Source organism: Struthio camelus, chromosome 1 (genome assembly GCF_040807025.1).
Source record: "Struthio camelus isolate bStrCam1 chromosome 1, bStrCam1.hap1, whole genome shotgun sequence".
Lineage (NCBI taxonomy): Eukaryota > Metazoa > Chordata > Aves > Struthioniformes > Struthionidae > Struthio > Struthio camelus.
In genome coordinates, this window is record NC_090942.1 from 168,236,241 (window position 1) to 168,250,793 (window position 14,553).

Sequence of the window (14,553 nt, forward strand, 5' to 3'; positions counted from 1 at the left end):
TAGTAAATATGTGTCTCGTCTGTGTGCAGTCTGTTAGGGGCACTGAAACACAGGGAAATAGAAGACATTCGTATGCCATTGTTGTTTAGAAAAACTGAATTGTTTTAATGGAAATGCTGGGTTTTTTCCTCCTTTCTTCTGTTTTCCTGAATTTTCAATTTTAGAAGAACTCCCAAGTTTTTCAAAAAAAGTCAAGGATAGACATTATAAATACTGCTAAGAAGTGCAGTCTAATATTTTAGCCTCAGATAAAAAATATTGTAATTAAAAAGTGTATATCCCTGGTTATTTTTCAAATCAAAAATCTTTTTTGATAAACACTACATTGTGTTTTTTTCTAGGCGCCAGACATAGAAGTACACTTTAGGTGTCACAGCAACCGGTCTGAATACAACTCTATGTGATAGGAATGACTGTGTTTTTAAATGCTCAATTTCAGATCTCTTTCATGACCTGATTTATCCGAAAGATTTATAGCCAGCATAGTCTAAAATTAAAATTTCTTTACAATAGAATGGCAAAGACATTTTTTAAGATTAGTTCAAATAGCTTGTGAATTTATTTCACATGATTGACTAATCTACTCTAAAGCAAGCAATCAAAAAGCAGTAGCTATGAAGCAGTAATTTATAGGTATATAATCATATAAGGAACCAAATTAGATTTTAGACACTATGGAAGTGGGTTCACGGGATACTTTCTTCAAAGGATGCTGATCTCTTATAGGTACTCTTTAAGTGCCTCCACCTCTAATGCCATGGAAGTTGCTAAATATCAAGGCACGGCACTGCCCACAATTAGAAATATTGCCAATCTGGCCTTTTGTTCACAATCAGGTGTACTCCTTCAAAATAAAAATGCAATTCTACCATAGCAATAGCAATACTAAGTATTTTGGAGCATCAAAATATATTTTTCATCACCTTCTTTCCATATCTCTTTCAGGGTTGAGAATTACTTGGTTTAATGTACTTTTACTGCACTTCACTTTCTGGAATGGCATGGAGTATCTGTAAGGGCTGTATGATTTGTAAGCTAGAGAAGCCCCAGTAAAAAGTAGCAGCATAAAACAGATTCTGGAAGGATTAAACAAAATTACAAATGTTCTATTTATAACATTACCTCTGTGTGAATACTGTATATTATTTATGGCCCTTCATGGGACTGTTAAATTTTACATGTCATTGTATTACAGAAATTCAAACTATTTAAGTGTTTATAGCTAGTCCTTTCAAGTAAAAATAATCAATTAGAAAAAAGCTTTAAATGTAGCCCGTTAACTTCTCCTCACTGCTAGCATGCCACTGCACAAGAAAGATGTTGATTTTTTTTTCAAATATCAATGACGGTTAAGAAAAACAGTAAGACAAAATTCTCTTTCTATACAATATAACTATGCAGATGTTTATGGGAGATGCACAACTTAGATCTTCTTTCAGGATTAGGCTAAGATCAATGAAAGCACCTGAGAACTTCCAGGAATTTGGCATTTTCCATATCTCTAACTGATTGGAAAATTGATCCTATTAAAGTCAGCTTGAGGTATAGCATAATGAAGACATAGTATTTTTGAACATCCCATTCCAAATTATCGCATGCATACAAAAATTCATAAAGTAATTTTTCTAAATGTGAAGTACAAATTCATCACTTAACAAAATTAGGAAATGCCAGAATTTGTCTGTGCAATTTTAATCTTTTCTATTGTGTTTCTGATTCCCGTATATTTATAGACATATATAGCTTTTAATATTGTGGTCACATACTCCTTTTTCATCCAGATCCCCAAATCGGCAGTGCCCAGAATATAAAATGAGCAACTAATCAATATTCCTTTTCATCTCTTTTATTCAGTATTAATCACAAACACCATTGATCTTTTGGGATTCGAGAACAATAGTTTCATGTAAAGTGTGGAAGAAATATTTTAATTACAAAACCTTCTACCTTTGCCTTTTCCCTTCTTTCATGTTCCCTTCCCTGTTTTTCTTCCGCTCCTGCCTGGGGCCCATCTCACCTCCCCTCCAGACCTCTCAACATTACATTGTCCAATGCACAGCAAGTTTGCACATGCTGAAGAAAATATGACTAAAAGAGCCTCCTTCCAGACATTTTCTGACCCAGCATCCCATTCACGCCAGAACGCAGATGTCACACCAGGAAAGGGGTGGACACAGGCAGCTGAGGGTCGTGCCAGAGTGGGACGTGAGCAACCCAGGCCAAGAGGCGCATAAGCTGTTGCTGAACTGTGCTGAGTGACACAAGGATTTGCCTCACCGGGGCATGGGGCCCTGTTATTCACCTGAGCTTAAAGGGAACAAAAAAATACCCTTACATTGGGGATTGTAGGGTCCATTCACACCAGAGCTTTTTCCCTTGCTATATGAAGCTCGGAGAGATGGGCATGTGGCAACGCAGGCTGACCTCAAAGAGATGCATAGGACAGAGTTACAAGGTCCTTCAAAAAGTAATAGGCTTTTTTACCTGTTATCCAATGCATATCAACTAATCTTTTTTGGATTATCCTAATTATGATTAGCTTATACTGTTCTTGATTTGTATGATGCTGTTCCCTTAAGCCTCTCTTGTATTATACATGAATGAGCACATACACAGACGTCTGCTGAAAAATCTTTTCTTTTGATTCCTAAAAAAGCATCAGGCCTGCTACTACACTGAGCACAGAAGATACATGGACATATACAGAGTTCAGGAACACAGAACAGAGCTGACATGTATGTCAATATATATATGTGAACATATAAGAATATGCAAATAGTTGCACAACCCACATATCTCCAGTAGATTCTGCAGAATAGCACAAAATTCTGGTATAGAGGTGAGAATGACGCTGCCGAATTAGTCAGTCCATTGAGTTGTGGTAGGCAAAAATTAAAGGGGTGAATCTGAAACAGGAAGAAAAAAGGGAAAGAGCAACTGCAACTTGAGCCAGTGTGGCACTGCTCTGTTGACCCAGGGAGCTAGGGTAAAGTGAACAAGTTGTAAATTACTGGTAAAAAGTCTTGTATGGGGAAACCATGTTATGTAGGCATCGGTGGTCTTTCCACGCCATATAGATCGGCCTAATGGATTAATATACATTAAATTAGAATAAGGATATCCCTACAACTTATTAGACAAAATCCTTTAAGTATATTCATATATGCAAGCACACATATTATTATAGAGAAAGATATACAAATGCATGTACCATTAAAAAGGATACACAGTTGACTCTTACATGAATATATGCATATGCATATTTCCATACATTTTAAGATTTTTCTCTATCTGCTTCTTTAAAACTTCAATAAGTACTTGCCATGATGGAATTCAGTTTTAAAACTGTAGAGATTGCTGAGTGCCTAAGCGAGCGATTATTTGCTGGCTCATAATCATCTTTTCTATATCTGTTAGAATCACTGATGCATTAATTGCTTATCAAAATTTGAAACAGCTCATGAGTCACTCTGAAGATAAAATAAAGAAATATTAATGAGCCAATTTCAACAGAATTCTGATTCCTCTTCCTCTAAAAGCTAAAAGACTATTGCATGTCAGAATTAACTCTTGATATTGAGTATCCTGGCAAATTTGAAATACACTCAAGCCACACTCAGCGGATCAGAACTGACCAACTAGATCACTGTGTTTCAAGGGATCAATGCATCAGTGTCTTATTGGACAGAATTACAGATCAAAGAGAAAAAAGATTGATCAGCTGTAGCACAGAGATTACGTGAAAGATGCCATAAGGTTAATGAACAGACTAACTACGTAGGCCTGATCCAGATTCAGTGGGGAATTAAATTTTCTTGTTAACTTTTATGGTTTGAAAGTGGTTCTATATGAGAGGATCTTAACACAAAAGTAAGTATTGTAAACACTTGCTCTTAAAACAAGCATACTGGCACCAAACACAACAGATGATAAAAAATGTTAGTGTTTTTCATATCTTTAATTTTGACTTATAAAGTTATCCTCAAACCACATTTTCAAGATTTCCTTTACATCCATGAAAATGAATGTGAGCACTTTCAGTGGCATTGTGTACGAGGTTAGAAAAAATGTGGGTTTTTTGTTATACAATCTAAAAAACTGGTGATGAGGGAGGAAGAGAACAAAGGCAAAGAATTTTCAGGAATATCAAAATAAAGCATCAATCAAATCAATCTAAAGCAATCTAAAATTTTTTTAAGCTAAGATGATGGGGAATGGAGTTTTCTTCACCCATTTAACTTTTTGTTAAAATTGAATGTAATAAATATACTATGTCAGCAAGTACAATTTTTCATTTTGAAAACATCAAAATGAGGGATTGAGAGACTGTAAGCCTGGGGAAATGCCTGCATACGCTTCAAAATCCAAAAGACTAGAATTTGGGAGTGGATCTCTTTTCACACCAAGTGACCCAGGATGAAACAGGAAACAGAAGGGTTTCTCCCTGAGTTCATCAAAAGAGTGTCTATGTCTCCCTGAGTTAGCCAGACCAACCTGGGGGGAGGCACACACATGGCTTAGCAGAACATAGAGTATAAAAAGTGAACAACTAACAAAAGAGAGCAATGGGCTTGAGCTGGCTTCAACCCACATATTCCTTCACGGTGACTGTGGACACCCAGTGCTGTGATGCTGAGCATATTATAGAGACTGGTAATGGGAATCATATATGTATTACGATTGAACTGTATAAGCAATTGCTGTATTTTGCTAAGCGTAACTTACACTTGTATTGTGATTTCAGTATATTGCTGTATCACTCCGCTAGATCAAAAATCCCTTGTAACATCAAATGTCTTCAAAGTAAATTTTGATATTAGACATTGCACCTTCCCTGTGTGGAATATCTAAGAGAATCTGGGGAGCGAGTATTGGACTCTGACAAACGCATTAGGATACAAGCACATAAGACACCTATGAGACACCTTTGAGCCAAAGTGTTAGTCAAAAAATTGTTTTTAGAAATCAGTTTTTCTCAGGAAAGCTCAGGAGCAGGAGATTCTGGCTGAAGTAACTGACCGGTATAAAGCAGATTTCATAGAAAGGAGAAATCTTCTTACTACTGACTGATTACAAGCAGACTAATGAGTCTTAGCACAATGAGCAATGAAGAATAAATACCCTACTTAATATATCAGGTCAGGTTATTTATCGTCAGAGGTCATATCAGGTGCTTACAGAAGAAACTATTTTGGCTGCAGCTAGTAAAGTAAAGAGGAAGGTTGTAGTAGTCCTAGAAATGTTGCTGGCACCTCCGGTAATGCCACACCACAGTGACACCCAGCCACAAATTGACCTGTGCAGCCTCTAAAAATAGAGGCATCTCCTTGAACCATATATATGCGACCCCTTAAGTGCAGAATATGTCACTGTCAGCAAAGTCTGCATATAAGAATACAGAGAAAAACATACTTGCAAAATACACTGTGGATTAAATATAACATAGGAAGAATTCAAATCTTGCTACTTACACAACCTTCATAAATTTGCAGATATACTAGCTTTCTTTCTAATGTGTAGCTAAACACCATGTGTATTTTCCCAAATTGTATCCAAAAATTCTTCACTTTATGCATTCACAGCTAAGATAGCTCTGACAAAACTTGATTTTTCCATGAAGTGTGCGTAAGAAAAGATCCTCTTCATGTTGCAGATGAAATGTACAATGAAATGTACTTCCTCTGAAACCTACAAAATTTTTCAATTGATATACCTAAAGTTGCAGGTCCTTTAAAGCAGCCCATTGGTATCGAAAAGGAGATTTGCCTATGATTTGTTATCTTTAGGCGCCTATAAGATAACAATTAAATGATTGAACAATTTTCCTATGAGGAGTTCATGAAAATCAAACTTGTATGCTCCTAAAAGTTACACCCAATATGTTATACAAGAGGTTTCCAATGTCCAGACCGATATTAATGTTAAATTTGTATATTAGACTTAGCACTTGCATCTACATAAACCTCTGCCTATTCTTCTGTTTTTATAGAATATTAGTGGAACTAGTTTTTCTCTAGATAATTTACTTTCCTCTTGTTAATACTTTAAACTTCCAAACTTGCTGACTCATTCCACTGTTCATTCTTATTCAATAAAACTTAACAGTAGCAGCTCTAAAATTAAGTTTTAAGCTATTCAGTGCATCTATTAAAAATGTTAATTTATAAACAAAAAGGGTGAAGGAGCAGCCACCTCCACTGGTTTGTGCAACAAAATTTTCACTCATCAAAACGTTGAAAAAGTTGTGCTTTCATATGAAATAGGAAACATTTTTCAATGTTACTTCAAATGTTTAGATGATTCACATACATGAAAAAATTTACATATATGAAAAATAGCTTTTCATTTTGGAAAGCCTTTCTTGCAAATGCTATCAAAAAGTTGAATCCCCATTTGTTGTTAAACTTGTCAACAGAATATGAAAAATTAGCAATTGATGTGCATGATTAAAATAAAGCCGATAGTGCTGGAGAAGTACACTGCCAAATGCATCTGAACACAAATGTGTTCATCAGCATAGAAATGGCCAGAAAACAAGTATTAGTTGTCATCTTTACTCTTCTAGTGTGAAGAGAATATGTTTGCACCAAGCATGGATTAAAAATAGCTTCTTACCTGCTCAGCTAATTCTGGTCCATTGATATGGGCTTGTATGACAGCATCATTAACACGCGAATGAAAGTTCAATAGCACATGCTCAATGTCATATGTCCCATGCATGGCACTTGAGAGCTCCTCCAGGGATTGAATATATCCCCGCCAGTGAAGGTCAACTTCTGCCATGTTAGCCAAGCAGCCTCGAACAACATTGAGGCAGTAGCCCATACATGGCTTGCTTAAAGTCAGCCCTTGGCAATGGGGGCAGTACTGCATCCGTAATAAAGCTCTGCTGCAGTCTTTAGAGAAATGCAGATGATCTGTTGTATTGATCACTTCGATTCCCAAATTCAGAGCCTGCAAGAAAGTGCGGCTGCGCAAAAGGGATCTTCCCATTTGTCTCGCGACTATTTTTGGAACGTTGCCAAAGGGCCTGATATCTCTTGTTGCCATTCGGAGGCACTCGGCATATTCCAGTGAAATATCTGTCAGACCGGGGTTAATCATGTGACTGTAGACTATTGGGAACAGGGTGTCAAAAAATCTGTTGACAGATTCCTCTGTGCTAATGTCTGTGCCAAACATGAAAAGCCCAACATCAGTGAAAAACTCCTCAACACGTGCAGCAGCTTCAACAGCCATGTTTCTATATGCGTTGCAGAAAAGTGTGCTTGTGTAATTCTCAGCCAGTTTGATAAGCATTTCAAAGGTTTCTGTAATAAAAAAGAAGTTCATTATTTTTAAGGGTAAAACCATTAGAAATTAGAGTAAGAACTTAAAATAATCAGAGAAGGATATCTTACATTTATCCTGAATGCATTTTTGCAAGAATTATTACTTAGAATTTATGAAGCAATAAACTAGTCACAAACTGCAACAATTGTCTTTCTTATGCAGGCAATATCTAACACCTTACAAGTTATGTTAAAAGACAGTTAATAATCCATGTATTTTCTAGGCAATATAAAAGGAAATGAATTGTATGCTATTAAGTTACAAAATAAAACAAATCCTTACTGTACCTGTTTGTAGTTGTACCTGTATATACGTATACACATTAGCTCTCATCCCTTAACTCATTTTGCAACTCACAATAAAAAGTGAAATGCTCTTAGTCACTCTACTTCAAGTCATTCCTTTTCTCTCTTATCACCTCATATGGATGGGTAAAAATGACATTAAACAATTCAAACAATTCTTCCATTTCATTAAAACTGAACTTTTAAAGAGCAGTCTGTCTTTTGTCTTCCAGAGGAAGGAGATGTATTAAACACAGGTGGGAACTTGCTTCTGAATTATGTTGGTTAGTCTGGCAATTGCTATGGTCAAAGTGATGGGACTTGCAGAACTGCTGTCATCAGGCACTGTGCAAGGACACACCCTCTCCAAGCCTCAACATCTGAATTACCTGTAAGGACTGAATGGATAGGCTTATATGTACTTTTATGTGTTAGGCAATGTTCAAGTAATGCTTAAGTACACTGAGTAGTTTTGATCATGAGTTTAAATATACTACAGAAGTATTCTGTCCTGACTTGATCTGTTATTTACAGGTAAGAAAAAATGACAGTGTTCAAAACAGAACAAAAACCTCTGCATTGAAGTATTTCCTAGATCTGCCTGAGAAGCTTTCGCTTCAGGGAAGGTAAAGGAGGAACAAATAGATCAAAAAAAATAGACAATGAAAATGCATAGAAACACATTTTAAACATCTTAACCCATTTTATTCACTGGATGACTATGACTTGGTAACTTTCTTTTATTCATTCAATACAGAAGTTCATGCCTTAGTATTAAAATTCTACATCAAAACAAAAAGAAGTTCCCTTCAAAAGCAGCTCTAAGATAAAAGACACAAGGACATGGAGTGGAAGAGAACTTTGCAGCCATACAGCTATGGCAGACTCAGGAGATGCAGCAGTACGGTATAAAGGCACCAGTGCTCCTTAGAGGGACTGCAGGCTGGTCTTCAGAGGCAACTTAATACATCTGGTATCCCGTATATTTTTGCAGGTCCTCATTTATTTGTTTTGCACATTTGTTTTTTAAATGGGACTCTCTCAAACAACAGAGTGAAGGAAAGCCTGAAGCAGTCAATATTGTCCAAATACCATCGGTAAAAACAGGAAGAATCAAATAGTGTCAACTTATGTCAGTCAACTATTGAAGCAATTTGAAGTCAGATATTAACTCACTAGCCAAAAGGAAAAGTGGAACTCTTGGAATTATTTCCATCTAATGACCAAGACTAGCAACCACATCTTTAATGTGTATCTATGCATAAGAATAGTTGTCTTATATTCTGAAAAAAAGCATCTTAAGGTCAGTGAAATGATTCTCATTGACTTCAGTCAGTTTGGAAAGAAAAAGTTTACACTTTTGTGAAAAGAAAAGATCACAGAGAAGACATTAAACTGATCTTATGCTTTCTATGCCTTCGTTTCCTCCAATAAAAATGAGATACGTACTTATAATCCAGAGTAAGATTATGTCACTGCCTCTATTCTTCTTTATCCATTATCTATTAACTCTTAGTTTCATATTTCACATCGCCTGGAAGACTGTGGAAGGATTTTTCTACCTTTCTCTTTTTCATTCTCTTAGTATTCACATAAATAAGAAAAAAAGTCTGCTGACTGCTTACAGCGAAGAGAAGGGAAGTGCAGTCAAGAAGTGCAGTGACTTTTTTCCATTTATTCTGGTAGATACAAAGGCACACCACTCTTAAAATGAATTTCACTGCAGCATTCATATGTGCCAGTACCACACTGATTCAGCAAAGGGTTTGATTTGTTTCAAAAGCTAGACTCCTAAAGTTAGGATTCTGCATGGAACGAGGCTACCATCTAACTCAACAGAGACCTAATGGATATGGCAAAGCCTGTGCATTTTTTCCTATAAGTTGACGGGTAGACCTGCCAGGGGATTAGCCCTGTAGGCTACAACTGCCTGCATTAACTGGATGCTCTGTCAGTTGTCTGAACCTCAGCACCTCATGCTGTTTGAGGTGCCTTCTCAGATCGGAGACATCTGCACAGCATCCCATGTTGGCACATGTGCAGATGTGTACAGGAAACCCATGTCTTTCTGAGCCGCAGATGAGATAGCACATACCCAATTGCCCAAGACCAGATTAAGATTAAGGCAGCTAAATCGGGCTGAGGTCTCCACTGGCTGACATGGCAGTTTGGACACTAGCTCCCATATAGGCACCTACATGCGGACAGCTAAAATTCAGCTTTTAATATCCTACTGTAAATTATAAGACAGTGTCTCATTCTTATTAGAGGAAAGAAGGAATGTAAAGAAAGTACAGTCCTGCTGTAGGGGCTTGATATAGTTGCCTAAACAGCGTTTAGTACCATTCTAAAATAATGGTAGATGCCATTTAGCTGCCTGTCTGGAAGGGTATGGGTATCCTAAAGGACCTGTGTCACATCTGCCAGCTTCATGTGGATGTTTTGCATTGCAAATGGTACTAGATCACGGTGTTTATGCAACTAAATTAAATCCTAGATATGCACACTTCTCACTGACTAAAGAACACTTCATTTAAAAGCTTGGAGCATCCAGAATAACAAAGACCCAAAAAAAAGTCAAATTGATTCTTGTATTAGATGGTTTAGAATAATAAAGTGCGAAGAATATTAAAGCCTTCTAGGAAAGTGATGATTTTCAAAACTGTACTTTCAGTGCTTTATATGGAATTTTGCCAATGCTTCAGATGAAATTTATTAGAGTAGGCAATGTTAGTAAAGTAACGATGTTATAATAATCTCCTTAGAATGACATGAATAGGAGGTTTATGATGCCTTACAATTTTTTATTATTACTTTTTCATAGATAATAACAATAAAGTATGTGATGTAAAATTCTATTACAATCCATGGCTGCAGTATCCTATTACCCGGAGCACAAATACTAGATGAAAGAATAAATCATGCTGCACATGGATAATCAATAGATTTTACAATGGAATCTAAACAATAAGAAACCTTCAAGATTGAATTACATTGCTGGTGCCCCAGCAACCCACAGATGAATGAGCACAATAATCCACTGCACGATTTATTGACTATTTGTGCTTTTCTAAACAGCATATGATAATATTGGCTACTTGTGCTTGTAATTCTGCATCATGCTGTTTAATTGTCAATTTAGGATTTTTTGCAAAATCTAATTTGCTAATCAAGTTTATTTTACTGGCACCTTTGTTGCTAATTACTACCAAAACTATTTTAGAGATTTGTTTTGCCCTCGGACAGCTTGAGAAATGATAGGCAGCAAAGCAGACCTATGTTCACTTGGAATATTGAACAGCTCCTGTGAACATCTTACAATGGCAATCTATGTCATTTACAACACTTTCAGAGACTTCAATGACAAATCGAATTATGCTGGTTCAATACTGTGAACATATCATGGGTTTAACAGTGGATTTCTGTATCCCATAAGGCTATAGGTTTGACTAACATCACCAATCTTAAATTATTCAACCACATAATAAGTCGTGAGTTTTCAATCAATATAAATCCAGTATATACCAAAGACATTTTAAATACAACACAAGATGAGCCAGATAAGCTATTTTCATTGCGTTATTAAAGGCTCACTTGTTTTTTAACTGAATTTTTAATTTGCATGCGCACAGATGCTCAGGGTCTCTTATCTCCATCTTTTATGGGATTTGTGTGATAAGAAATATACAAAAGCCTACGGATATCTTTTGCAGCACTACTGTGGGTAAAGGTAAGTGTCATGTCAACATTATTTTTCTCTGGCTGTACTTAAAATTATGATTTGCACACTCCTAAGTCAAAAATCAAAGCTGTCAACTTATTAACTGATACTTTTTTAAAGAATAGTAATATCTTTATTGCTGTTTTTGCTAAAAAGCATCAAAATACAAGTCTAGAAAAAATATATATGAGCGCTTTTTTCTTTTATCACGTTTCACTCACTCAATTGATTCTTCATATCAGTACATTTAACAAAGTGATCACAAAGCGATGTAAAATAATTATCAAGGTATTGTTTTAAAAGAATTGCAATCTTTCTTTTACTTCTTTTAGTCTTTCTACTGCTGAGAGCTATGAATCATTCCAAAGTTATATAGATACCATAATATAGTTATGAGCCCAGTGATTTATGGGCTTTAAAAGTGGATACGTAACCATGCACATGCAGTTGTTTATCTTAACAACTTACGAAGAGAGCATAAAGACATCTCTATTTTTATGCATTGTTACTAATCAAATTTGAGGATATCTTAAGCTGAGAGAAATGGAATTTGGACTGGATTTTAAACCAGCCCTGGAATTCTCATCCTTAATAGTTTTGGGGAAGTATTTTTCTAATATAACTTATCTTTCTAATATATTTCTAATTAACTTTAGAGAGTTAATTTAAAAGAAATTTCTATAGAATCACATTGTTATAAAACTAATTGCATTTTCTGAAGTTTACCCTTTCTTTCCACAGATAAACATTCTGTCGAAGCTACTACATGAGAAGAGGTATGGTGTAAATTAACTTATTAACTATTATTAACTTTTGAAACATTTATACTACTTACCATGAAGTTAGTCTAACATATTAAAATTATAGTATTAGTAGTCAGTCAGCAAGTTGTGAAATCTTATCATTCAATAGCAATTCAACAGCCTATATTATGTATAATGAATCAATTCACAATTAGTTAGGCTAAGATATAGAACTTCAAAAAACTATAACCAGACAATTTAAAATCCCTGCTGGAACTAAGAACATATTTTGCAAGAACACTTCACAGCGAATACAGACATGACCAGTTGGAATTACCAAAGGTATCAGCCCATAAGAAACAACAATCCAGATGACTAAATTAAAGTAAAAGCTGAAAAACCTAAATAATATTAGGAATTTTATTCCGATTTGAAAAATCCTACAGAGCTTATACTAGTTTGGCCTCTGTCTGCTGCCAGTTGCTGTTACTGTTCAATGATCTAATATGTTTTCCTCTTGTTTATGGGCAGCCCAAATAATCCTGAAGCTTCAAACTCTCTCCGAAATATTTAGAGTCCAATCAAGTGTTTCTTGCACATATAGGGTCGGTCGTACTGCAGTCAAAGGGAAAGTTTAAAGTGCAAGTCTCAAGTCAAGTTTACAGTCTAGAAAACAAAAGTCATTCCAAAATTGCAAAAATTGCTAAAAGAAATAAATCTGCCCAGTTTTATCTCTTTATTTAAAATATATACAATAGATAAATATGTACAGATGGGAAATTTGGTGTACACAAAGTAGTACAGAATACTACATAGACTGTAAAATCCCCTGATTGTTTACCATAGCAGCAAAAATGAGCTGGAAGAATAAAGTTTCTGAGACATATAAATGAACTATAAGTGATGAACTCACTAGGGCATTGTCGGTGAAGGTTACATGGGAGACAGATCTAAACAACAAGTGCCAGCAGAAAACACTTGAGACTCTCTAAAACTACTCCTCATTAACATGTATTTCAAATTAATCCACTTCACAAATTAATGGATTAGACAGTCACCATTGAAGTCAGCATGACAACAGGCAGAACAGACTAAACCTGTAGTCCTGTGGCCCAACCAGTTTTGCGTTGCCAAGTGCTAGGGATATGCCTCAGGATTTGTAGCCACAATTATTCATAATCGACTTCAGAATTTATCAGATCTTGTCTGGACTTGTCTGTTCCTGAATTTATTTTAGCTTGATTTTAGCTCTGTTTAGTTTCAGTATTATTTAAGAAATCAGCATTAGGATTAGTTGACCATTGCCTAACATGTCCTGTCCTCAACAGCAAATTACCCAGTTGTCAAGAGTTTCTTTCTTATGCTGTGACTTTGAGTTTGCTTTAGTTATATTATTATCTAACTATTTTTGAGATTTTTTTTTTAGCCTTTGTGTACTTTTGTGGCTCTGCTCCTTAAAAAATACCATACAGAAGACTCACAGACCTAAGCAATCACAATGTAATAAAGCCCATGGACCAAGAGGAGATGCAAAAGTGCATCCCATTAACAAATACAGGGCTGATAATATATAAAATTAACCCCAAGAGGGCCCAAAACAATCTTCCACCATCAGCATCATACTACCCCCAGTGAAGAACTCAGGGTGCTGATGGTACGTATACATAGGAACTATGTAAGATACTAGGAAGTTGGTGCATGGTAGTTTAGTTGTAAGGTTAATGGGAATTAGCAATAATCAGGTAATTTGGGCTATAAGTATTCGTGTCACTGTAATTAGGCTAAAAATAACTTTTGCACTTTGATTACGCTGTTAAACATTAATTAGACAAACAGTAAATTTTCTTGAATCCATATGTAAGGTGTGTTACCCTTTTTATCCACATACTGAAATTGTGTGAACTCATAACTCATTCCTACTTGAACCAGAGTGTTTCTTTTAAAAAATCATATAATTTTTATTTGAAAAATTAATATGCTGCAGGATCTAAAAATCATTTTGGTTAGTTGTTTCACCTGTTAACTGCTTTCACTGTTAAAGGAGCACTTTTAATCTGAGCGTGACTATTACCACTTTTCAGTCATTACGGTGAGCGCTGCATGTCCTAATTCAGACTTCTGAAAGTCAAAAATCTAAATTAGGGCTGATCGGCTGTGTCCTAGCAGAAGGTAAGACAAATGAATTTTCCTCTGAAGATATCCATTTTCCTCCATTCACAGTAAATGGAGATCTTTAGCATGCATAGCTCAAACTTACATGTCTCAAAGTCAGGTGATAAGAATTCCACTTCTGATTGCATTACATCTTTTCACTAGTCTGAATCAATAATCGTATTTCTCATTCTTATTTCATGATTTACTTAATATTATCCCTGAGAGTTAACCTTTCCTTAGTAACCTAGAGTGAGATAGCTATTTCACCATGCGGAATTTGTTTTCCAAGTAAACAAATCAATTTTTTGTATTTCTTCTC

At 35.6% G+C, this 14,553-nt stretch overlaps 1 protein-coding gene across 15 annotated transcripts in view; it reads right to left on the reverse strand.

The window, feature by feature from the left end:
* GPC5 (glypican 5) overlaps nt 1–14,553 on the reverse strand; it is a 742,566-nt gene that overhangs the window by 591,713 nt on the left and 136,300 nt on the right. For 14 of the 15 annotated variants that reach the window (XR_011138140.1, XR_011138137.1, XM_068929087.1 and 11 more), the window contains exon 3: nt 6,616–7,310. Coding sequence is in view for 13 of the 15 variants with exons in the window: in XM_068929087.1 (XP_068785188.1) it covers nt 6,616–7,310 (695 nt within the window). In the remaining 2 variants the exon portion in view is untranslated. Of the gene's footprint in view, nt 1–1,851; nt 2,907–6,615; nt 7,311–14,553 lie in introns of those variants that run through there. The other variant, XM_068929156.1, reaches the window with a different exon arrangement.